The 23,691-nt window shown below is 36.8% G+C and overlaps 1 protein-coding gene across 1 annotated transcript; it reads left to right on the top strand.

Moving 5' to 3' along the window:
- Positions 1-9,518: 9,518 nt before the first annotated feature.
- Positions 9,519-14,126, top strand: LOC131310100 (cyclin-D1-1). Its single transcript, XM_058336911.1, has 5 exons — positions 9,519-9,953; positions 10,421-10,507; positions 12,121-12,421; positions 12,536-12,666; positions 12,818-14,126. The coding sequence occupies exons 1-5, from the start codon at positions 9,705-9,707 to the stop codon at positions 13,037-13,039; spliced, it is 990 nt and encodes a 329-aa protein (XP_058192894.1). The 5' UTR covers positions 9,519-9,704; the 3' UTR covers positions 13,040-14,126.
- Positions 14,127-23,691: the final 9,565 nt, after the last annotated feature.

Below are 23,691 nucleotides of genomic sequence, written 5' to 3'. Positions count from 1 at the left end.
TAAAAAAATTACGATCGAAACCTAAATTTTCTGAATAAAGACAAAAATAAGCTAATTTTTTTGTCTTTATTAAAAAATTTAGGTTTGGATCGTAATTTTCTGAATAATTGGGGAATGGTGCTGTGCAATGGTGTGCTGCGCACCTCTGAGCTGTCAGATCGTGCATTCGACGGCTTGAATCTCATCTCGACAATGAACGATTCTTGATCGTTGGTTGCTGAAATGTGATCCAAGCCGTCGGATGCACGATCAGACAGTTCAGAGGTACACAACACCAACTCAAAGTCCTTTTTTGAATGTCATCATTTACTTGGTGTGGGGTTTTGTTTTTTGTTAATTTTATAATTTCTGTGACTATGATAGTATGGAAATGTGCTCATTTTTTTTCTATTGGGTTAAACAAGTTGTTCATGCGTAACTTTGCTTGGTGAAATATTTTTTGGATAATGATCATGCCAAAGCTGTTTTTATTGGTGTCAAAACTCAAATGCATAAAAGTCTTGTATATTGCACATGGTACAAGCATTTTTTACACTTGAGTTTTGGCATTATCATTTCCCTATTTTTTATGTACGTACATATTAAAAAAAGCCAACTAAGAGTCTTAATAATATCATTCCGAATACGGCACAATATTATCAAGGTCGAGTTTGTGTTGATATATACATATATACCATTTAAGTTAAATAGATGTTTTGACACAAAACCAAAATGACACGAAACCCAATATAACACGGCACAAAAATAACAGGTTACGATTACCAAAAAAAAAATGGCAGGTTACAACACCATGCCCACCCGTACGCAAGTCTATGTGTTTATGTGTGATTGTTTGTGTTTGTGATTGGTCTTTGCTCCTAGTAGCATAACAAAATATCCAACAATCCGCTAGTATTTTTTAGGAGTGAACAAAAAATTTGTTAAATTGCGAATTTAGTCCAAACCAATTCAAATCAAAAGATTTGGTTTGATTTTTTAGTAGTATAGTTTGGTTATGGTTTAAAAAAATTAAAAATTGAGTTATATGGTTTTGTTTGTGGATACACGTTCACGGTTATGGTTTCAAACCGATCTGAACCGTATAATACATATATGTATAATTTAATTATGATTCACCAAATAAATATGAGAGCCTTAATTAACAACTTTCCTAATTTTATTGATTCTATTAAATCCACCGCAATATTTATTTTTTCTTTCCTACCAAGATAATTTAGACTAAACTTCTATATCAAACTCAATCCTAATTTTCTATGATTATTAATTTATTATACACAAAAAGCATTACCAGATCAGTTAACTTCCACGGCTCAATTCCTAAATTTCTATAGATGAAAATCAATTCCCATTCTTATTCCTATAATTCATTCACTACCAAGACTAAGAGCATCCCCATTGTAATAAGCAAATGTGTGTGAATAAACAAATTTAACAACAATACTAAAAAAAAATCTTACATTGTAATAAGTAAAGTTACAAGTCTTTTAGCAAATAACTAAATTCCACCCATTTCATAACCAAACTTAACAACTTTTACCAATAACCAAACTCAATAACTCAAAAACATCCAACATTGGAATCATCTTATCGAGACGAATAATTTAGTGTGGTCGGGTACGTGATTGAAATTTGTTTGCGATTGGATAAATATGCATTGTGTATTGTGGGATTTTTTTTTTTGGTTAGAGTTGCAAAAATAACCAATATGAAGGTAGAGGTTGTTAAGTTTAATTATGGACTAAATGTATAATCAAATGCTGACGTGGCACCTTTTGGTTATTGGTTTTGATTATTACCATTGCGGATGCTCTAATTACCCTAAATTTCTATACATGCAAACCATGGTTTAAAATCGAAACCGAATCGTATTTTAATGGTTTGAATTAGTTTGGTTCTATGCTTTTTGTGGGTTGGTTTGGTTCTTTAAATTCATAATCCGTAGGTATTGGCCTGTTTGATAAAACTGAAAACTGAAACTGAATGCTGAAAAATTAAGTACTGAAAGCTGAATGCTGAATTTTTTAAGCTGAAAAGCTATTTGGTAAATATATTAAGTACTAAATTAAAAATCGATAAATTAATTTTAGTTTTGATTCTCTCTTAATTTACTAATTGTCAAAATGTACTTATAATAATTGTGGAATGATGATTGTGGTGGTGTGTTGGTGGTGATGGAGTGGCGGAGGCAGTAGTGGTGGTGATGGTGTTGGAGTGCTGGCAATAGTGGTGTAATGGTGGTGGTGGAATGATAGTGATATAATGGTGACAGTGAGTGGTGGTTTCTTGCGGTGGCGTGATGGTGTAATAGTGACAGTGAGTGGTGTCGGTGGAGTGATAGTTGTGCAATGGTGGCATTGTGGTGGTGGCAGCGGCGGCGGCGTGGTAGTGGTGGCTGCAGTGTGGTAATGGTGGTGGTGATGGAGTGATAGGGGAGTGGTGGTGGTGATGGTGGCGAAGTGGTGGTGGTGATGGTATGATGATCAAATGCAAGTATACAATAATTTAGTCAGAATTAAGTAGCTCAAAACTACTTATTTTTTTTCAACTTTTTAACCTACATTTTAAGTAGCACTTAATTTGTTGAGCAATGCATAATGTCACTATTAAACCTAGTGAATCACATATTACTTAATTGATTCAATTTTAAATGCTGAATTTAAGTTATCAAACAAGCCCTTACTATGAAACTGAACCAATCCGAATCATGCTCACCCTTAATATTTTGGAAAAATTACGGCCCAGAACGTGTTTTGACAATTAATACCCACTAACGACATGTTGAAAATATTTATTAATACTAAAAATATTATTGACGAGTATTAATTATCAAACACGTCATTAGCCATCATTTTCCCTCATATTTTTTTCTCGATTATTAATGGGCCTTCCACCATTGGTCTCAACGGCCTTCCTTTACAATCCCAAAACAAGAAGTCACAACCCTCATAATTGAAGCCCAGGGAATACAGGCCATGACGTCGCATCATGCCTCGCTAATAATAGGCAATTCGATCAAAATCAATGATGTCATCTTTATCGGGGTTTTTTTTTTTTTTGAGAAAAATTAAATACTCGTCCTATGTCTTATAGATATTTAAGTCCCCATCCTAATTGGTTTGAATCGTTAAGTTCCATCCTGAAATTTGAAAATTTGAAAATTCAACATTTCAACATTACCCTTCTTTTAGTAAGTTTTTTTAAATAGGATATATATATATTTTTTTCCCTGCTCGAATCCAATGCCCACGTATTGTTTCGAATGGATTGAAACTGATATTCCGTGATTGCTTCATCACGAGTGCTCCATTTACCAAACCCATTTGAAACAGCCTCGGTGAGGCCCAACCGCTATTCCCCACAGGACTTCCTCTCATCACCTACCAATATTGGCTTCAAGGCTTGATCTTCGTAAAGACGAACCTGTCCTAATCTAATCCACCGACCAAAGTCCTTAAAGGGTTTACTGGGGACCCTAATTATAGGTTTATTGGCAGAATTTAAGTCTTGATGGGAACTGATGCCAGAATCCAAAGGTCTCAAAACAAGACTAGCTTGATCTTGTGTTCATTATAAGGGTGTCCTAACAGAAAATCTGTCCACACAAACATTATATGCACAGATTGTGCACATATTTTTTTGTGGGGCCCACCACGGGTCCCACACAAATGATTCAAGACGTTCATTGAATGTAAAACACTTTTTCAAGGGTCTCCGTGAAAAATCATCTTAATACGATACTTATAGGTGTTAGATCCAATTATTTAACTTTTCATTTTCTTGAAATCTTAATGAAAAGTTAGATGATTGGGTTGAGAACTTATAGGTATCAGATTGAGCTAATTTTCCACAAGGACCCTTGAAAAAGTGTTTTACATTTAATGAACGACTCGGATCATTTGTATGAGACCCGTGGTGGACCTCATAAAAAAATTTATGCACAATCTGTACACTTTTGTCTGTGTGAGTAGACAGGTTCGTGTCCTAATCATATTTCCATGTTAGCTTTTGTCAATCCAATGGGGAAGGAAAGTTGTAAATGAAGTACAAAGAAATATGGGAGGCCAGTAAGCCATCCTCTGAAAAGTCTTGTTTGTGAGAGGCAAATGATACGAGGCCTAAATGCAGAAATAAAGAGAATGGGAAAAAAAAACACGTGTAAAGGTATAAGTACATATGGAATATACATACGATGTACATATGAATTTTGTGGAGCTCATCTCGGATCTCACAAAGATGATTCAAACCCCCCATTATTTTTAAAACATTTTTTTATGGAGCCCTGTAAAAAAGTAGCTCAACCCGATATCAGTAAGGATTTTTTTCTGAATTTGTAGGGGCGAAACTACTTAACTGTTTAGTTTTGTCCCTACAAATTTAGAAAAAATCCTTACCGATATCGGATTGAGCTGATTTTTTACAGGGCTTAATAAAAAAATATTTTGAAAATAATGGATGATTCAAATCATTTTTGAGAAACCCGAAATGGGTCTCACAAAATCCATATGCATATTGTATGTACATACACATAACACTACTCAAAAAAAGGGAGAGAAATAGTGATGAAAATGATATTCCACTCTGTATTTGGTTAGGTAACTAATGTGACAAGTCTTGGCGTGGGCCTTTGTCACCCTGTGCAGGAGCAGAAAACAGAGATAATTGAAAATAAAAGAATCATCCCACCTGTCCATACACATCCCTATTCCTCATCCTCAGGAAATGGGCAACAATGCAGTGTTCGTAGGATGTTTGACTACCATGTAGCAGATTTTTATCCCATTAATGTAAGTGGATATACCAATCTGGACACACACGTAAGATTAGGAGACGGCTTCTCTCCGGTCGCTTTTGTGTGTGTCGGTTAGAATGAGCTTGAAGTATAATTCGAATAATCTTCAACAAGTGGTTTATCAGAGATTAGTCGAGGGGCACATCTTTTCTATGCTGGTTTGAATTTGAACATTCACCCTGAATTACCGAAAATGAATAGCGCAAAAACAGAATGCAAACCCCGCCCCTCAGGGCAGGGCAATGTATTGGAATGCAATCTCTCTCTCTCTCTCCCTCTCCCCAAAATTCTTGTGATGTATAAAAATTGATATGACAATGGTGTCACTGGTCTTATAATATTTGGGAAGAAAGCAATTGAGAGATCCATACTAATACTGTCCCTACAAGAGGGGGGCATTTCTCTATCGTGGCTCTGTCCGATGCCATTTCTCTCTGCCCCTTCACTGCTTGTTCACTTGGGTTTTGTTGGTTGGAAGGGCACCAAAGAGGGTTCTGGTCCTGGCCCCTTGGATGGGCTACCTTGATGATTTTATAAAGTATTTTTGCAGAAAATTCAATGAATAAACAAAAAAAAAAAGTTTTCATTATGGTCTTATAGAATGATAGGAATACGTAAGTAACTTGTATACGTTAGCATCGCAATTGGTTTTACTAGCTTTTCAAAAAAAGAAGAGAAGAAAAGATGATGAACAGATTAGGTTGTTTCATTGCTAGGCATGAGCCTTACCTAATAAGTCACAATGCACGTGCACGAGCGTAAGCGAGAACACGAGAGCAAGTGCAAAAGCGTCATTCGAAGATATCCAAAACTATTGCAGTTCGTGAGAGCTAGAGCATAGAGTGATGATTGAGAATTGGAGTGAAGGTTGTACAGAAGGATTATGTGACCTAGGGCATTTTTTTTTGGTAATGGAGGAGGGTATCCGCGCTATCTTGCACGCACCTCGGAGTAATTCTTATAGCCCCTTCCCATGCTTCCACATTAGGTGGGGTGACCCAAAAAATTGTTGGAAATGAGATTAAACTTGAAACCTTAAAATGGATCAACAAACTCCTGTAAATCTCAAACTCCTGTAAATCTCAGGCCAAGTCCACCAGGCCAACTCCTTGGGTTGACCTCGGGCATTAGATAAGATGATTTTCCCATTGATACAAGGATGATGCTAGTGCAATGAGGTAGTCAGTATATCGTCTCTCATATTAATTTAAGTCAAGGGATAGAGAAGAGTACATTAGATAAGATGATTTTCACATCCAGTCATTTTAGACAACTACAAGCTCATAATTGTTTCAATTGTTATAAGCTCTAAACTTGGATTAAATTGGATGAAACAATATTGTGGTCATGATCAGCCTGTAAAGCTGAATGAAATAATTTCACCGCTGATTGCAAAATCAGCACAATAAAAAAAGTAAATCAATTTGAGAGAGAGAGAGAGAGAGAGAGAGAGAGAGAGAGAGAGAGAGAGAGATTTTGTCATTTCCAAAACTCATTTCACCAAATATTTGTAACTTTCACAAGCTTTCAAAAGGTTAAATGATGCCCCTGCTCCACCAAAAAGTTAGAAGGTATTGATTACTTCAATTTGCACACCATATCTAGGATTTCACTGTGATGTCTTGAAGATGTGGATGTTAAAGGCAACTATTAAACTTCTCTCTTGTCACACACTTGTCACCACCATATATAACAAGATTCTATACTGCTATCCTCTCTCCTCCCAATAGTATATTAATGTTAGCAGTCCAACCATAATTCTATAGGTACCGACAAGGAGTGTACGCAAATAATTTGAATTGTTTATTAATTTTAATATAATTTTTAGTAGTCATAATAGAAATCAGTTCAACCGGAAAAGTATAAGTCTTTAATCTAATATTCTCATTTACCATTCAAAATTTAGGATTCTGAATTCTGGATAAATTTTGAAAAAAACGTTAAATGATAGGATCAACCAATTAGAGATATTCGATTGGGCTGGTTTTTTTTGGGGGAAACTCAAGAAATTAAATGATATTAGATTGACTTCTATCTTAAAGAGTACGCTATTACTGAATAACAACATATAAGTCATAATATTGTCTTCTTTTATGTGAATATGATGATCAGTTAATAATACACATTTTCATTTCATTTGACAAATTACATATAAGAGATGAAAAATTTTAAGATAGATAAAGAGCCAACAGTTATTTTTATAAAACAATAATAATTCAATCATAAAATGTTCTAGAAATTGCACGATTCTAGAAGAAAGGATTTGTTTGTATTTATCTCCATAATCAAAGCTCCAATTATAAGGGGAAAAGGACTTGGCTGTTTAGTTTGCCTAGTATTTTTAGGGCATTTTGGTCATTCATCAGTAAAAACTAATGGCTTGAGTGTCTATATACTTGACAGAATAGGAGAATCTGAACAATACTTTGTAAAGTAAGGCTGGGCAATAACCTCAAGGGGTTGGCCTAGGTGGCCATGGTCAAGACTTGGTGGTCAAGGGGTTTGCGCCTCCTAAGATCTCGGGTGCTATTAATTCTTTTGTGATCAGCTCGTCAGAGCTTTGCTTCGGCTTTAATTGGCCTATTCGCAAGTGGGAGGTGCGATTGAGCTCCCATGATTATTTGAGGTGTGAGTAAGCTGACCCGAATACCTGAATTATAAAAAAAAGAGTAAGGTAAGGCAATGTAATTGTCAGAATCTTAGGGGAGGTCAGTGGAAATTACTGAAAAATGTAGCAAGACCATACCATAATTTTCCATACCCATAGTACTAATACAAAATAAAAGTATTGGAACAATAATTGTGGGGTAAAAATTGGTGCTAAATTAAGAGTAAAAATATTTTACCTTAGTTATGGGGCATGTCATTTGAAGGTACAATTGCAAAGATTTGTGGCATAATTTTCGTATTGAATGACAGCCACAATATCGAAAGGACACTTCATCACACTCCGGTTATTGAACACAGAAAATTAGAGCTACTAGCATATTAGGCTGTCAATAAAAGAAGAATATATATTTTCGTCTGATTTTTTAAACTTTTTGTTTAGTCATTCGTCGTCATTTTTGGGATTAGTCGTTCGTCTCAACAAGATGAATCAAAAAAGTATAAAAATATGGACCAATGTTGAAATAATTCAAATAAGACGGCATTTTAGACAAATAAGATAACCGTTTGATACTTTTTTCGTCTTCAGTAAACTTTTTTTTGCTTTCCGTCATAATTTTGTAATTTTTAGATTCCTCTCGTTGAGACGGAGGATTAATCCATTAATTTTTAGATTCCTCTAGTAATCAATAAATTTTCAGAACCATGAATGATGGATATCGACGTGAGGACAATTAAGGAACAATTATTCAATGCCCCCAGGTCACGTGTTGCCCAGTCCTCTTCTCAATCACACATTTTTTGTGGAGCTCTAAATTAAGTGTATGGATCCCATATCGATGAGTGGTAAGAAAAGACTTGGGGCATTGAATAATCTCTGAAGGACAAGGCAAATTTTATGAGAAAGGACGTACAAAGTGTACATGGACTCCAAGTTTTATTTAAACGTTTCGTGCTCATCTTATTGAGTCATTTCTTTTTCTTTCTTTTTTCTTTTTTCTTTTTGCACTGATTGATCAGTTTTCAAAATAGGACTGAAATAGATCGTTACGGACTTGTACACTCGGTAAGAACTGGAACAGTCACCAACCGATGTATCCTGTTTTAGTGACGGCACGGTATGAGACTGACATCCTTGATTTGCATATAATTAAAAAAAAAATCATTTGAAATGTTTGCAAAAGATTACCCAATAAAACCCTATTCAGGAAAACTATTAGAGTGATTTTTTAAAGTTGCACACATTTATTAGATTCCTGTGGTCAAAATGTTCACATTTTGACAAGGAAGGTAGCCTAACAAATCTTTACTAACACCAATTAATTTAATTAAAGAAGACTATACGTCAAGTTTAAGAAAAAAAAATGCTTTTAATAACCTTAATTATTGTTCTTAATTGGATCATCCTCAACTTTCTACTTAGTATATAATCTCAATGTGGATCACTTTTCCTTAGATGCATGTTGAGGTAATTTTCATATATAAGGACCACCTTACTAATCAATTAATATAAACTCCTGCAGGAAGCACTCAATGTCTTATAGTATGATTTATAAATTAGGGCTTCTTTTGACTAAATAAGGCAATTGACTTAATTTTTTTATTCAATTTTTTATTTTTTTTTGTATTTGTTAATTTCGCATCAAATTATTCTGAATTATTGATTTGTTAATTTAGTTTTCGACCATAATTTTTACCTTTCCGATTCCTCTCACCGAGTCAAACCAATAATCTGTAAAAATTGGACACAACCATAAAATGTGAAACAAATTTAAATAAAGACAAAAAACCTCTTAACAAAGTTCAATATCTCACACATTTCTCTCCTCAAATGAACTACGGGAGTATTTAATTTGATATTTGGGCTATAGAGAGCAGTTCGCATGATTATAGACGGGTCCACTATAAAAATTCTTCCACAAATTTTAATTATTAATTTTCGAGATAAACGATTGTGATTAACTACACGGGCTTCTTGTTAGAGGAGCGGGTCCATTCTATTTCCCGGGAAAATCAAATCTACGTTTCTCCTCTCGCTTTTTCCGGGATACTAATACTCCAAAAAAAAAAAAAAAAAAAGAAAAAGAAAAAACATACTGTACAATACGCAGCCATATGCAGTGGTGTCATATTTATATCCAAGGAAACAGAGAGAAACCTCAATCCGAAACCAGATAACAGCCTCCCTCTCTCACCATCACGACACTCATTCCGGCGCCATCTCCGACGAAGTTCCGGCCAATTCGCAAGCCTTCCGGCGACGACTTCACAAACATGACGGGAGCACTATGAGAACCACCCGCCGACCATGTCAGTCTCCTACTCCGACTGCTTCTCCGACCTGCTCTGCGGCGAGGATTCCGGTAGCCTTTTCGGGGACCAACTCCCGGAATGCTCGTCGTCCGATGTAGAATCCCAGGCCGATGCTGAGGAATCGATCGCCGGATTCATCGAAGGCGAGAGGAACTTCGTGCCGGGAATCGATTACGTCGAGAGGTTTCAGTCTCAGCCGCTAGACGCATCCGCTCGCCAAGAATCCGTCGCATGGATTCTCAAGGTAATAATCATAAAAACTCGCCGATTCAGATCAGATTGTATTCTTTGCGTCTCTTCGTTAACTAACCTGCGCGCACGTCGTGATCGGATAACAAGTTTCGTACTCGTGTTTATTCAGTTGAATAATGTCAAAACTGCCTTTGTTTTGTTAGTACCGAGATCCCCGATATGGACTCCCGGTGGCGCATTTTATGGTATCCTGTCCTGGTGTGCGTACTGTACTATAGACATAGTATAAAAACAATCTAGGATTCTGGAATCTAGATGCATGATGCGGCGTACTGTAGCATGCGGGCATGTTAGGCTACGGAGTCTTGAGGAATGTCCGATGATCGGCGATTCATCGGAGATTCGACGGCGATCCGTAGATTATTTTGGCGTGTCCGAGTGAGCTAAATTAAAGATACGTGAAGGTGACAAACGACCGACAGCTAAAATTAGTTGTATTTCCTTTTTTGTGTTTTGCAGGTTCAGGCCTACTTTGGATTCCAGGCGTTGACGGCATATCTCGCCGTCAACTACTTAGATCGCTTCCTCTATTCTCGCCGCTTGCCGGTAATTAGCTCTCCGTCATCAATTGCACAACATGGTCCCCTCCCCCACACAAACTGGAGTATCCAACATTAGAAAGAAAAATCATGTTTTAACTTCCCATTTCAGACCTCAATTTTGTTTGGTAATATTCCCACCTAACTTCCCAAGTCTTAAAAGGAAGGAAGTGGAATATTAGGTTGTAAAATCAGCTTATTCTTCTTAGGGAGAATGCAATCACAATCACAGTCTTCCATTCGCGAAATCAATGATTGAGATTCGTTTTCTAAATTAGTTTCCAATCTGGACCGTCAAAAAATAGGTTTTCTTAATAATTTTCAGTTCACGGAGCCCTCCGTGAAAAAGATTTTTTGATTTTTCTAATTAACTTCACATTCTTTTTCTTTTCTTAATCAAGAAAATGGTTTTCACACTTTTTCTTAATACCCACCTCTTGTTTTCTTTTGTATTTTTCCTAGGGAAAAGGATAAGGTTATCCTTTCATTAATCACTAGTTGTTGGTAAACAGTACAACTAAACATGTTTTTCGAAAGCAGGGTAGTTATGTTAAATGAGCAAAAAAGTGAAGACATGCAGATAGAGTGCACGGGAAAAATGGATGGTGTAACAATCACTGAATCACTTCCCTTTTATTTTAAGCCCACATATTTTTGAGAAAATTGTGTACCGGTAGTGACAATGAAAGTAAAACAATTTCAACTCCATATTTAAAAACAAGTACTCCAAATTAGAGTGTTCACCAATGACCAATCGTTAACATTCACATTTTATTTAATTTTTGATAACGCATTTTTTATCTGTACAATTAGGAAACGGGGTCCTATAGTGACCCTATGACGAGAAATCTAACCGTCTGTTTTCGTAATTAATGATTCAGATATATTTTTTAATTCCATCATTAAAAGTGTTTCAACGAATCCACAATCTTCGATTGTGGAAGCGGACAGTCAAATGTCTAACAGACCCCTGTACGGTTACTGATGTTGCTGATTAACATCTGTCATAACGTGAAATTAAAAATTGTTGACTTTTTAAACATTGCGAAAAGGACATAAGGAATTACTAGTGGTACTATTGTACTACCACTATCTAACCCAGCTAATGTGTGCCTAGCGATCCTATAACCTTGTTCGTTTGGGGTACTCAAAATTTTTATGCATAATTTTTAATAAATTTTCTCTATCTATTTCCTTCAAAATCCAAACTGAACAGGACCTATATGAAAAATTATTTAATAATCTTGGAGTATTGTCACGTAGTATCTCAACACTTTTTCTCACCACACATTTTTGTGGTTTCAATACTAAAGTAAAAGTATATGCAGTTCAAAAAAAATGTACTAAGTACATGAATTTCACAAAAATGTGCTGTGAATGGAGGTGTTGGGACACCACGTAAATATGCTTCAAGACCATGGAATAATTATTCGATACTACTATTATTTCCAAAGCATGCGAATTGGATAAATTCGACAGAGTCATATACAAATACTACTGTATGCTATGAACTATGTTACTACTGCAAAAGTAGTACTAGTATTAGTTGAGTTTATTTTTTTTCGATTAATTATAGGAGTAATATCTAATTAAACTCCTCTCCTCCGTTTGGTGATGCAGCAAAACAGTGGGTGGCCATTGCAACTCCTAGCTGTTGCTTGCATATCGCTCGCTGCTAAGATGGAGGAACTCCTGGTTCCTTCTCTTTTGGAGATTCAGGTGGAAGGTGCAAAATACGTATTTGAACCAAGAACAGTCCGGAGGATGGAACTTGTTGTGCTCAGTGTTCTTGATTGGAGGCTTCGGTCCGTTACGCCTTTCAGTTTCATCAGCTACTTCGCCTACAAGCTGGACTCTACCGGAGCTTACACTGGGTTTCTCATTTCAAGGGCAACCCAAATTGTCCTGTCCAATATTCAAGGTATATACTAATTAATAGAAAACAACTTAATTAATTAAACAAATACAGATCCAGAGAATGAAATGAGCAAAATGTTGTGTTGAAGTTGAACTGAATGATGTATCATGTGAACAGAGTCCAGTTTTCTGGAGTACTGGCCCTCATGCATTGCTGCCGCAACCATTCTCTGCGCATCTCATGATATTCCATGCTTCTCTCTTGTTAATCCTGAACTTGCTGAATCATGGTGTGAAGGACTAAACAAGGTAATTAAGGAGTGTAAATTGTGATTAAAACTGGGGGGGCCATATTTGTCTTTTTTGTTTTTTGTTTTTTTTCGGTGGGCAAGTCAGAGTATGTGCCCTTTAACAATATTGGTCCCATTTATATATGCCAAAAGTTATTGATTTTTTGCAGGAGAAAATATTCAGCTGCTATCAGTTAATGCAAGGAATTGCTGTGGTTAATAATAACAGGGGAAGGAAGCGACCAAGAATCTTGCCACAGCTCCGAGTGATGACTCGGGCCACGATCGGGTCGGGCGACTCGTCCTCCTCGTCTTCATCATCCCCTTACAAAAGGAGGAAATTACTAAATAACAGCTTGTGGGTAGATGATGACAAAGGAAGCTCTGATTAATAAGTGGAGAAAAAACAATAAGGGGGGGGGAGGAGAGAAAAGTTGTCGAGAATCCTCGATATTTTTTGGAGGGTTTTGAGAAAAGGAAAAAAAAAATGAAATTTTTTGACTGGAGTCCTGTAGATTATTAGTATATATAGATATAGTATATCTCTGTGGGAGGGTTTGGAGATTTGTTTATTTTTATTGGTGGGCATTGCCATTCATTGCTGCTGGCTTTGCAGATTCCCAAGGGAAGGGGATTTGGTACATAGTTTAATTAATCTATTTTTGTGTGACAGTGTGAGAAAGTGAGCTGAAGAGAGAGAGAGAGAGAGAGGGGGGGATTGATTTTAATAGTGGAGTCATCGAGTGTGAGTGATAGAAGTGGGGTGATTGAAATTCAATGGCAGCATAGATTATTGAGTAGAAGAGAGAGGAGATGGTGGGGCCAAAACATATGGTTGGGCGGAGAAAATAAAGGGCAGAGAAAAAATCAAAGGGGGAAGTTGGCGGAAAATAAGTGATAATTTTGGACTTTTGAATTTCTGAGCTGTTTAATTCATTGGGGATGGAATTGTCAAGCTTTTCAAATAGGCCTCATCATTGCCTCAAGTTCTCTCGATTTGACGAGTGCTTAATCAATGCACCTGGAGAATTTTTTACACAGAGGCTCGTGATGTGTGAAGCCGGAGCAAAGATCGTGCCGAGCAATTCTCCGGAAGCATAAAATAATTTCTCCCGTTTGACGACGGTAGAAAACTGCTTTGGGGATAGCAAAAGGGAGGAGAGAATAAGATGGCTCCATATTACTGTAAGATTGTTGGGTGGTACTCCACACGTGTGATGTGTGCTTTTTTTGGCGGGAATTTGCCTTTTCTTGTCCTAATTAACTGGACTCTCTTTTATTTTTTATTTTTATTTTGAGTGATCTGGCACGCGTAATGCTGGCTTACACGTGGGAAATTCTTTTTCCTTGATTTTTGGTTTTGTGAGTTTTCGACAATGGCCGGAATTCGGCCTATAAATATACAAAGGGTCTTTGGGGCCTTTTTCACGCGTGTTGTTGTATTGGATACATCAATAGTATATACAACTTTTTTACATATACGTACATATCTCTTTCAACTCTCTCTCTCTCTCTCTCTACATCACTCTCTCTCTACATCACAGACTCTCTCTCTCTCTCTCTCTCTCTCTCTCTCTCTCTCTCTCTCTCTCTCTCTGTGACATGCACGTGAATGACAATGAAGACTTTGTAGCTTTGCCATTTGTTTTCATTACGATGCTGAGGAACTTTAAATACCAAGGGTGGAATTTTGTGAGGCATTGGCCAGCTGATCAGTGCAGGGAAGGGCCAAGCTAGCTAGTTGGTCCCGCTATAGCAATAACGATTGCCGGCAATAACGATTGCCGATTGGGTTTCTGATCTCAATGATTTAGAGCCAGTTCCCTCAAATGACTGACACAATATGGCTGTTTTTTTCCTAAGATTTGACTCAACGTTGCATCCCTTCTATCACCTCAATATCTAGCATTGTACCCCATCCTCCTCTTTTTCTCTCTCTCTCTCTCTCTCTCTCTCTCTCTCATACTCACACACACCAACAACGGTACCTATACGTATTAACGTCCATAACATATATGATCTTGTATCCGGTTCGGCTGATAAATAAAATCTTGCTTGCTATCTACTTTTGTTAAAGTACCAGTAGTACTACTGCACACACGGGGAATAATAAACCCACATCAATTAATTGAATGTGGGATATATCCGAAGGACAAGACATTAAAGCTACTTTTAGTTCATTGTCATTTAGCCCTAAATCCCCGACATTTGGTTTACTTTTGTTTTTTATTACCTAACCATACTGTCCGTAGAAGTATGGCACTTGATATGGTGTGTCAAAGGTAAACAATGCAATTTAGACATGCACTACTTCCATGGTCTTGGGGTAGTGCAGGGCGGTGCCATGTGGTGTCCGACACTTTATGTGGGGTTCAATGTTAAAGTGCATTAACCTCACAAAAATGTGTGGGAGCTAGAGAAATATGTTAGCGTGTCCCGTGTGGCACTGTGCCAATGTCTCGTGGGATTACTCGATCTTATGACCACCATGCAGTACTGCATGCATGCTAGCTGCATCCAGTCTGTACGTACTCCAGATGAATGTTGTAAGCTTCGTGTTGTCGACTTGTCATATTAGTGGACCACCTTGATTATTTGAAGGAAGTCACAAACTTTTGTAGCAACGTACTGCTAGCCTGTAATAAATGCTTCACCTCTTCTTCTTGTACTCGTTCCAATATTATTATAGTACGAAAATGCTAAAAATAGCCAACAGTACTATCCTCATCGCTCTGTTCTACCACTCCCCCCACTACAGCGCTCAATCTCATCGTCCATCTGGACAATCAATCGTCTGAATTCTAAAAAACCTCTTCTAGACTGTCCACAACATGACTTTTAAAATCTGGACCGTCGGTGAGATTGAAAACGGTAAAGAGAGTGATGAAATGGAGCGGTGGGATACACTTTCTAAAAAATAGCAGTCATTAGGTTTCAAGTGTATTGAATAATGTGAATTTTGAAAGTGCATCAGTAAGTGTATTGAAGTTTATATGTTTGTGTCACTTTCTTTAAATTTATTGACAGTCTATTAGGCTGTCAATAGTATCAGCTCTTCAAAGAAGAAGACGATGGCGACCGAGATCAAATATCTAGGTATTTTTAATAAAATGCTTGCGATTTTTATCAAATATGGAACATCGTATAATACTTGTTGAGGTCTTAGGTCGATGGCTAGCTATCAAGTCAAGGGACTTCTAATAAAGTAAGAAAAGGCTTTAGTCATCTCTAATCGTCTTTCGCCAAAAGTCACTATCAGTCCTTAATTATCTGTTCGCGTGAGAGATAAAGTATGCTTAACCTGTTCTGTCTAGGATTCCGCGTAAGCTCTACTTCTGACTTGATCTTTTACCTATTTCCGATCTATCCTTCCCCTTCATCTTTACCTGAGAGAGTGATATACGGGCTACCTAGCTCGCATTGGCTTGCGATTTAGTGATTTAGTGAGACTGATCCCATAATATGATCACCAATGTGAATTAAGCGTGAGCTAAGCGATTTAGTGATCTAGTGAGACTGATCCAAAAATACGGTCACCAATGTGAAATAGTACTCCACAGTCGCGATTTTCATTAAGATAAAAAAAATGAAAACCGCGTATAAGAGTTGTCTTTTTGATGCTACTTAAAGCTAGATATATAATATTAACAAGTCTGTAATGTATGCATGTGTATATGATCAATATTTTGAGGTCATAAAACACATAATTGGACCCTTCAGAAGGACCACTAGATTGGAGTGAATTCCGGGTTGCAAACAAGACAATTAGGCCATCGACATTGATATATATATATATTAATTAGGACTTCTCCCTCATGGAATATAAACATCGATATTCACTTTATTGATGTCTTTTATGCTCCAACAATATTGTGGTTCCCACAGCCTAAAGTGTTGGAATCCACTAGATTTTGGATATTAGTATGAAAGAATCTATAACCCTATGCGCAGCCCCTTTTTTTTAATAAATTGATTAGAAGATATTTCGTAATTAGCCTAGATAATTGGGCGAGCCATGAAAGATTTGGACCATTTCATCAATTAATTAGAGCAACAATCATTACGTTGTTTATTTCCGAACCGGATGTCCGGACCAGCTTGCGCGCACTTTGACTAATTTTGAGGCCTTGAAATTAACGATCGAGCAAACCCTATAGTGGTCCCAAGGTAAGGAATGTTTGGCATCCGTGAAATCCGAATATGCGATTTCGTGAAGGACAACCACTTATTATTTTTCTCGTGCCCACTTGGCCAAACGGCTTGGGGGCAAACCATCATAAAAAAAAGTTGACGTTGGCCAAAATGTGGGTTTGTTTGGTCTTGATCAACAACCGAAGGATATTCAAATCAGGCTATAGCCCACCCCCCATGACTGAAATTAGACAAAAAAGATGGGATTAATAGTTAAACATAAAGGAGACAAACAATGGGACATTAGCCGCGCGTGGAAGAAATTAAAAGTACTAATTAATATCTTCTGGAGATTACTGGGGTTTGGTGGACACATGGTGCTAGGGACGGAGATTAGTACTAATTAACTTTTGAAAATTAAAAGTACTAATACTTATGGAGATTAGTACTAACTTTTGGAAATTAAAAGTACTAACTTCTCGAGATTAGGTTAGTTTTGAATTAAAAAGTCAAATTTTTTTTTTTTTTGCATTTATTAATTTTGTGTCAAATTTTTGTGACTTATTGATTAATTCGTTCGACAAGAAGAATCGAAAAAGTAAAAAATTATAATCGAAACTCATAATTTTTTCCAAAAAGACAAAATAAGTATAAAAAAAATGATTGTCTTTATGACTTATTTTTGTCTTTATTCAAAAAATTTATGAATTTTAGAGTTTCGATTATGAAATTATTTTCCACAACATCGTATATGATTTATATTATTGAAATTGTAGAATCAATAAAGATTGATAAATATAAAAGGACGGGTCAAAGAGGAGTATCACGTGGTGGTACTTCTGGAGTACCTAATAATTACACCTAAATATGTAGGAAAATTTCCAAACATTGATCATATTCAAAAAGTAGACAACTAAATTGGGTAGCGGGAACATAAAATGGGAAATAGTCTTGAAAATTTAATTGTGTAGATTAGACTCACTATAGACGTAAGCCACAACACAACGGGGCTTAATTTAAAACATATATTTATTTTCTTAGTATTTTTCGGTGGTTTAAACCTGCGTATATTCTCCTGCTATTGTTGATTTATCTTTGATGTGTAATTATTAGGTATTTCGGGAGTACGGCCACGTGATACTCCTTACCACTTTACAACCACATATTCATGTGGGATCTACCACTAAGTATATGACCCCACAAAAATGTGTGGCTGTAAAGTGATAGAGAGTACCACGTGGCAATACTCCCGGAGTACCTAATAATTACTCCATATTTAGGAAGGGGGGGGGGGGAGGGATAGGGGGGTGTTTGTTTGCAAAATTGTATTGTTAGATTACCACATTGGACGAGTTGAACTCTTGACATTTTTTCTCTCATGGCACATAAGTGCGGAAATGAGGATGCTACCAAGCACCCCCTGCAAAGCGGGTGCAGAGCAGCCGATTTGGCCGTTCATCATGACAATTGACGACTCGGATCTTAATCGAGCAATCGACTACTCAGATTTATATGCGCTCAGATTCAATCCGAGTTGTTCGTGCCAAGATGAACGACCGAATCGGCCACTTGACACCGCTTTGCAGAGATGCTGCTCGGTAGCATCTTCTGTCCACCATAAGTGTGCCTTTGATACCGTTGGGCCAAATGCCTCTTGACTTCTCCATATTTAAGTTGATTTGATTTATAAGTTTTATATAGTGCCCTCTCTCTTTTAAGACATTACACATTGGAGAAAGTATTCTATCAGTCAATGCCAACAAGTGAAGGGTAATTTTAAAAATCCAAAGTTTTTCAATGATCATTTTCTTTCCATAACAAGTTGAAATTCCAATATCAGACAAATAAATTGCAACGGATAGAGCATATAATCGTGACTATATATGAAGCGAAGCTGATACAAATATCAATCGATGAATCGCCAATCATGTCTCATGATGACGTGATGAGGGGTCATGGCCTCATTTCGCGATCAAAGATATCTGATGAAATCTACGGAAAATTTGGATCATTGTAAGCAATCGGTACCCACCAGTATACCCTTATCATGAATGCTACATGATACAAAGCTATCTTAGGTTATCATTAACGGGTAGTACTCATATCACATATATTTCAGTAATAATAATACTATCACAAAAGATTATTTGTTGGGTGGTAATAATCGTGGACTGGACTGTTAGTTACACTAAAACTCAATCTGTTGAAGTTACAGTAAAACTCAATCTCAACAGGTCCAAATCTGGCACCACTAGGAGAAAATGAAAGACTACACGCTTGAAATTCCAGGACGTCCCAAGCTAGTGTGAGGAAATGACACTTAAAAGAAATATTTCAAAAATAATAATAATTCCAGAGGGCCCCTATTTCTCTTTATTCTAAAACTAAAATGCTCTTCAAAGTGGAGGGAATCCTAAGTATAATTCCAAAAGCCAAGAATACATTTTTTATATTTTGTCTTCAAATAAAAGGTAGGGCTGTAGAGTGGTGTAGGGAGCAGATTCTTGCTCTTTTACTTAGGTCGGGTCTTTCATATTGTCTAAACGGACTAAAGTTAAAAAAAACACGACTTCTGAGACAGGTCATTGTCTACATGAACTAACTAAAAGTTCTTTTGGCGAAAATAGTTTGTCTAAAAGTCTTTAAGCTGTAGACAAACTTTTCAGGAGAAACTCACCCTTATTTTTATTTAATTTTTTTTTTGAAAGAGAATTTCAACTTTGAGAAACTCACCCTTATTCTTTTTTTTCTTTTTTTTTAAGATGAATCTAAATAAACTTTGTGGCCATGTAAAAAGAGGAAAGAAAAAAGAGGGATCCATTAAATTTTCAGCTTTTAAACCTCGTGGGGTTTCTGTAAAAGCTAAGAGGCCCCTTGGGCTAAAGAGTTCAAAAGATAGAATGATTCTTTATTTTTACAGAGATTTGTGATTTTATGCAGAATGCAAGACAGCAACAAGAGCACACCACCGCCACCACCACTCTCAACAAGAAGTCCATGGACTGATCAGTGCTGTCCCCATCCCATGTCAAGATTTATTTTTTAAACAAGAAAAAAGGAAAAAGTGAAAGGAATTCAATGAAAATCTTGTTAGTTTTTGTGCCCACCTTGTACAAGGATCAAAAATTTGTCTCTTCAATGATGCATTCATCCTGGCTAGCTGCTATACGTACGGCCAGGGCCACCTGTTGTTCCCAAGACACAGCATGATTTTTACCCTTTTGTTAATTCGGAGGAGTATAATTAGTTTTCTACGTCTTGATCGAAATTGCTTATTTTGTTGAGCTCGTCAAGTTAGTAACCCGCAAATTAAAACTTTGGTAGTATTAATCAAGTTAATTTATCGCAAATTGGTGGTTATACGATTGGTGCACATTCATCGTCAAAGTCATAAAGTGATAAGAATTTTCTTCAAGCTAATGTGTTTTGATGAAACTTTCAATCTCTGACTGCCATTCTGATTTTCTTATTAAGCAATCGATTCAATATGTTCTTGTCCCAACACACCTTGCTATAATAACCCTGATCCATGGTGGCACAATATTCCTAAGGCAAAGTTCGAGCAATACTATTTTGGCCTCGGATCACCTTAGGGGCACATCAACCACACCTCTCTCACATACAAGTGTGTCCCGCTCCACACCCCTCTCACATATAGGTGTGTTCTGCTCCAGCGAAACACACCTGTATGTGAGGGGGAATAGTTGATGTGCCTCTAAGTAAAGTGTCTATGACATTTTTGTTTGGGCTCTCGATACCATAAAACAAATGGGAAAGAAAGACACACTCAAGTACCAGCTGGTTCGCTATATCGCTACAGTATTGTTGCGTTTTGCATCGCCCGATTCTTGATATGCATCAATCGCTGCAATCGATTCTAAACCGCACAGTAGTAGACATGGTACTAATTAAAAAACCTTTCCAACAATTGAAAAGCAAAACGAAATTCGTCACCAATAATATTGGCGGTGCTGTCAATACATTTGTTTTTAACTTGAACGCAATAAAAGCGGACAGGATTTGAATAGATCGGTTGCGGAAAAAAAGGGCCATCTTTAGCCAAGGGGAGCCCCATTTTTCTCTTTTCAACTCCCATTTTTTCTTCTTTGGATACCAATAACCAAAAGAAGTTGAAAAGAGAGAATAGAGATAGCAACAACCTCTCTCTCTCTCTCTCTCTCTCTCTCTCTCTATATATATATATATATATATATATATATATAGACACAGCTAGGTACAGGCCTATAGCTAGGGTAAGATGGGGTGGGGATTGGATATATCGAGGGAGCGGGGGAGCGTGTTTGTCTTTATTGCTTTTTCCGATAGTGCATTGCTGGACCTCCATTCCAAGGAGTGGAGACAAATGAGTCATCTCATCAATCATCAGTATACATATGTATATATAACCCTCCACAAAATACATGTATATCAATATGTAAGTGTGAACCCGTACGACATACTTTGGCGGGTGGATAAGATTTTGGCAATACGGAAGAAGGGTGAATAACAGATAGATATGTTACATGGGGGAATTAATTAAGAAGGGGGGATTGATTAAGGGCTGATTTGGTACTCAGTTGAAATGAATGGATAAGAGTGATGCATAAAAAATAATGTAAGAACCAATTTAATTGCATGTCCCTTGGAATGAGAATGCAAAAAGGTTTTGGAGGGGTTTTAGGGGTACACCGGTAATTACGCCCACCCAGATAATCTTATTGTCGAGTAAGGTGAGTTACCTGCTGGATAAGCAGTTCGGGTCCCAAAAGAGAAGAAATCGAACACCAAATAAGAGTGGGCTAGGATTAATTATGTCCCCAAGGCCCTTATCTCCCCCCCCCCCCCAAATGGGCCACTTGTTGTTCTCAATACATTGACGATTCAGATTTGTATGCGTTCATATTCAATCTGAATCATTCGTGTCGAGATGAACGACCAAATTGGCCGTTTTGCAGAGACGCCGGTAGGCAGCATAATGAGAACAGAGACAAAACCTTTTTATCATGAACTACACGCGGTGGAATTTAATTAAGGCTAAGCAAGTGATTTCAAAAAGTAGTGTCGAACCAAAAATGGTGAAACAAATTGAAGGACATGAATAAAGCAATAAAGATTTTTTCACATGTCTTGCTAGCTATGCGCGCAGGTGAAAAGAAAAAGGGATAGAAGTTGCCGTTTAGCCGAAAGTTTGTTTCACGGTCACATTTGGGTAAAGAAACATGCATCATGTGGTGAGGGTAAAACATCTTTACGTACCAGATATTTCTTCCTCCGTCAATAATGTCTATTATATGATCATGTATTTTGAGATGGATTTTCTAGTCAACTCTTACCGATAACAAGATATTTCTTCCTCCATCAATAATGTCTATTATATGATCATGTATTTTGAGATGGATTTTCTAGTCAACTCTTACCGATAACGATGCTTATTGGATACTTGTGACAAGGGCTAGCCCTTATAAGTTAAGGGATAAAAAAGTTAACGTCTTTAGCTTCTATAAAATCTAAAAATTAAAATCCCTTTTTTCAGTTTGCTTCAGGCATCCGAAATATCAGACATCAATTTTGCTTGTAGCTTGCGATGAGTCCAAATGGATGTACGTCTTATTAGATGAATTTAATCTCATTACAAACGCTGTGTCGATCATTGTTAATTCATTGGTAATGTATAAAGATTCTTTTATCTAAGTGGATCGAGGGGTGATTAATGTTAATTAGATGACATACATACATATATATATATATAGTACTGTCAAGCAAGTCCTTTTTTTTTTTTCAATGTTTATTACATTTGTGAAGAAGACAAGACGACAGACAATAAAAGACAAAAAGATACTATATTCAAATGGTGTAGGAATAAATCAGGGAGACTAATTTTGGAGCTTACATGGCATGCACTATAGAAACAACATTGAATACTCCTAAATACAGCAAGCAGGCATCAATACTTTGGAAGTACGTAGTAGTATAAACTAATTATACTTTTAGCTAATGCAAAGCCGAAATCGCTTTTATAAACTGCCACTACTTTCTTCGTCAGATTAATACTACAAATTAACACTGCCCATTTCACATTACTTTCAAAAAATATACAACCACAAAACACTTCTCTCTCTCTCTCTCTCTCTCTCTCTCTCTCTCTCTCTCTCTCTGTGTTTTTTTTCTTTGGTTGGTGCGCTTAATAGTCAACTTAATTTAATTCTCTGATGTAGAGTTGTGGTTCTATCCTAAGTCAGATAATGGGCGGGCGAGTATAGGTGTGCGAGCGTGAAAGTTTTTCCTAAAAACCCCGGAAAACAACAAAAGTTTGCGAGTGCAAAGATTGATAACGCGAGTGTAAAGCGAGGATTAAGAGCGGAAGCGAAAGAAATTTTGAAGGATTATTTGACAAAGAACTTCCATCTATAGAAGTGCAAAACTATTGTCCTGTTGGACACGTGCATATAAAATACCGTGTAGTAATAAATTCGGAAATCCTATGGACAACCGATCGGGTGTGCACTGCCAGGCACGTGGGGCCCACTCCAGGTCCCATTAGGATAATTTGAGCCGTTCAATAATATTTTGAATGGGCTTGTTAAAAATCAGCTCAATTTGATACGCGTAGGTGTTTGATCCGATCTTTAATTTATTTTTATTGAGATTACAGGATTAAACTGCAAGATTCCTTTTAAAAGGGAACTAATGATCCACTTTTCAACACTGATTGTGCTTTCGAGCCCCTCCAGTTCCACACGCAATCGTAGAAATAATTGCAAGGTTCACAAAGAATACGAAAATCGTGTCTAAAGAGAACATCATTTGAAAAGCTGATTCACAATTTAATTTCCTAAACTATCGTTTTAACCCCTAAAAAAAATTGCTTGGAAAAAAAATTTTTGATTCCCTAATTTTCTTTTCATCAATTTGT

The sequence above is a fragment of the Rhododendron vialii genome, chromosome 12a (genome assembly GCF_030253575.1).
Source record: "Rhododendron vialii isolate Sample 1 chromosome 12a, ASM3025357v1".
Classification (NCBI taxonomy): Eukaryota; Viridiplantae; Streptophyta; class Magnoliopsida; order Ericales; family Ericaceae; genus Rhododendron; species Rhododendron vialii.
Note: the sequence above shows the minus strand (reverse complement) of the source record. Positions and strands in the feature narration are given on the sequence as shown.

Bases quoted from the DNA above. Each gene is read 5' to 3' on its own strand.
- LOC131310100 (XM_058336911.1), top strand. From the start codon at position 9,705: ATGTCAGTCTCCTACTCCGACTGCTTCTCCGACCTGCTCTGCGGCGAG. The intron at 9,954-10,420 runs GTAATAATCATA...TGTGTTTTGCAG, and splicing joins CCGTCGCATGGATTCTCAAG to GTTCAGGCCTACTTTGGATT. The intron at 10,508-12,120 runs GTAATTAGCTCT...TTGGTGATGCAG, and splicing joins TCTATTCTCGCCGCTTGCCG to CAAAACAGTGGGTGGCCATT.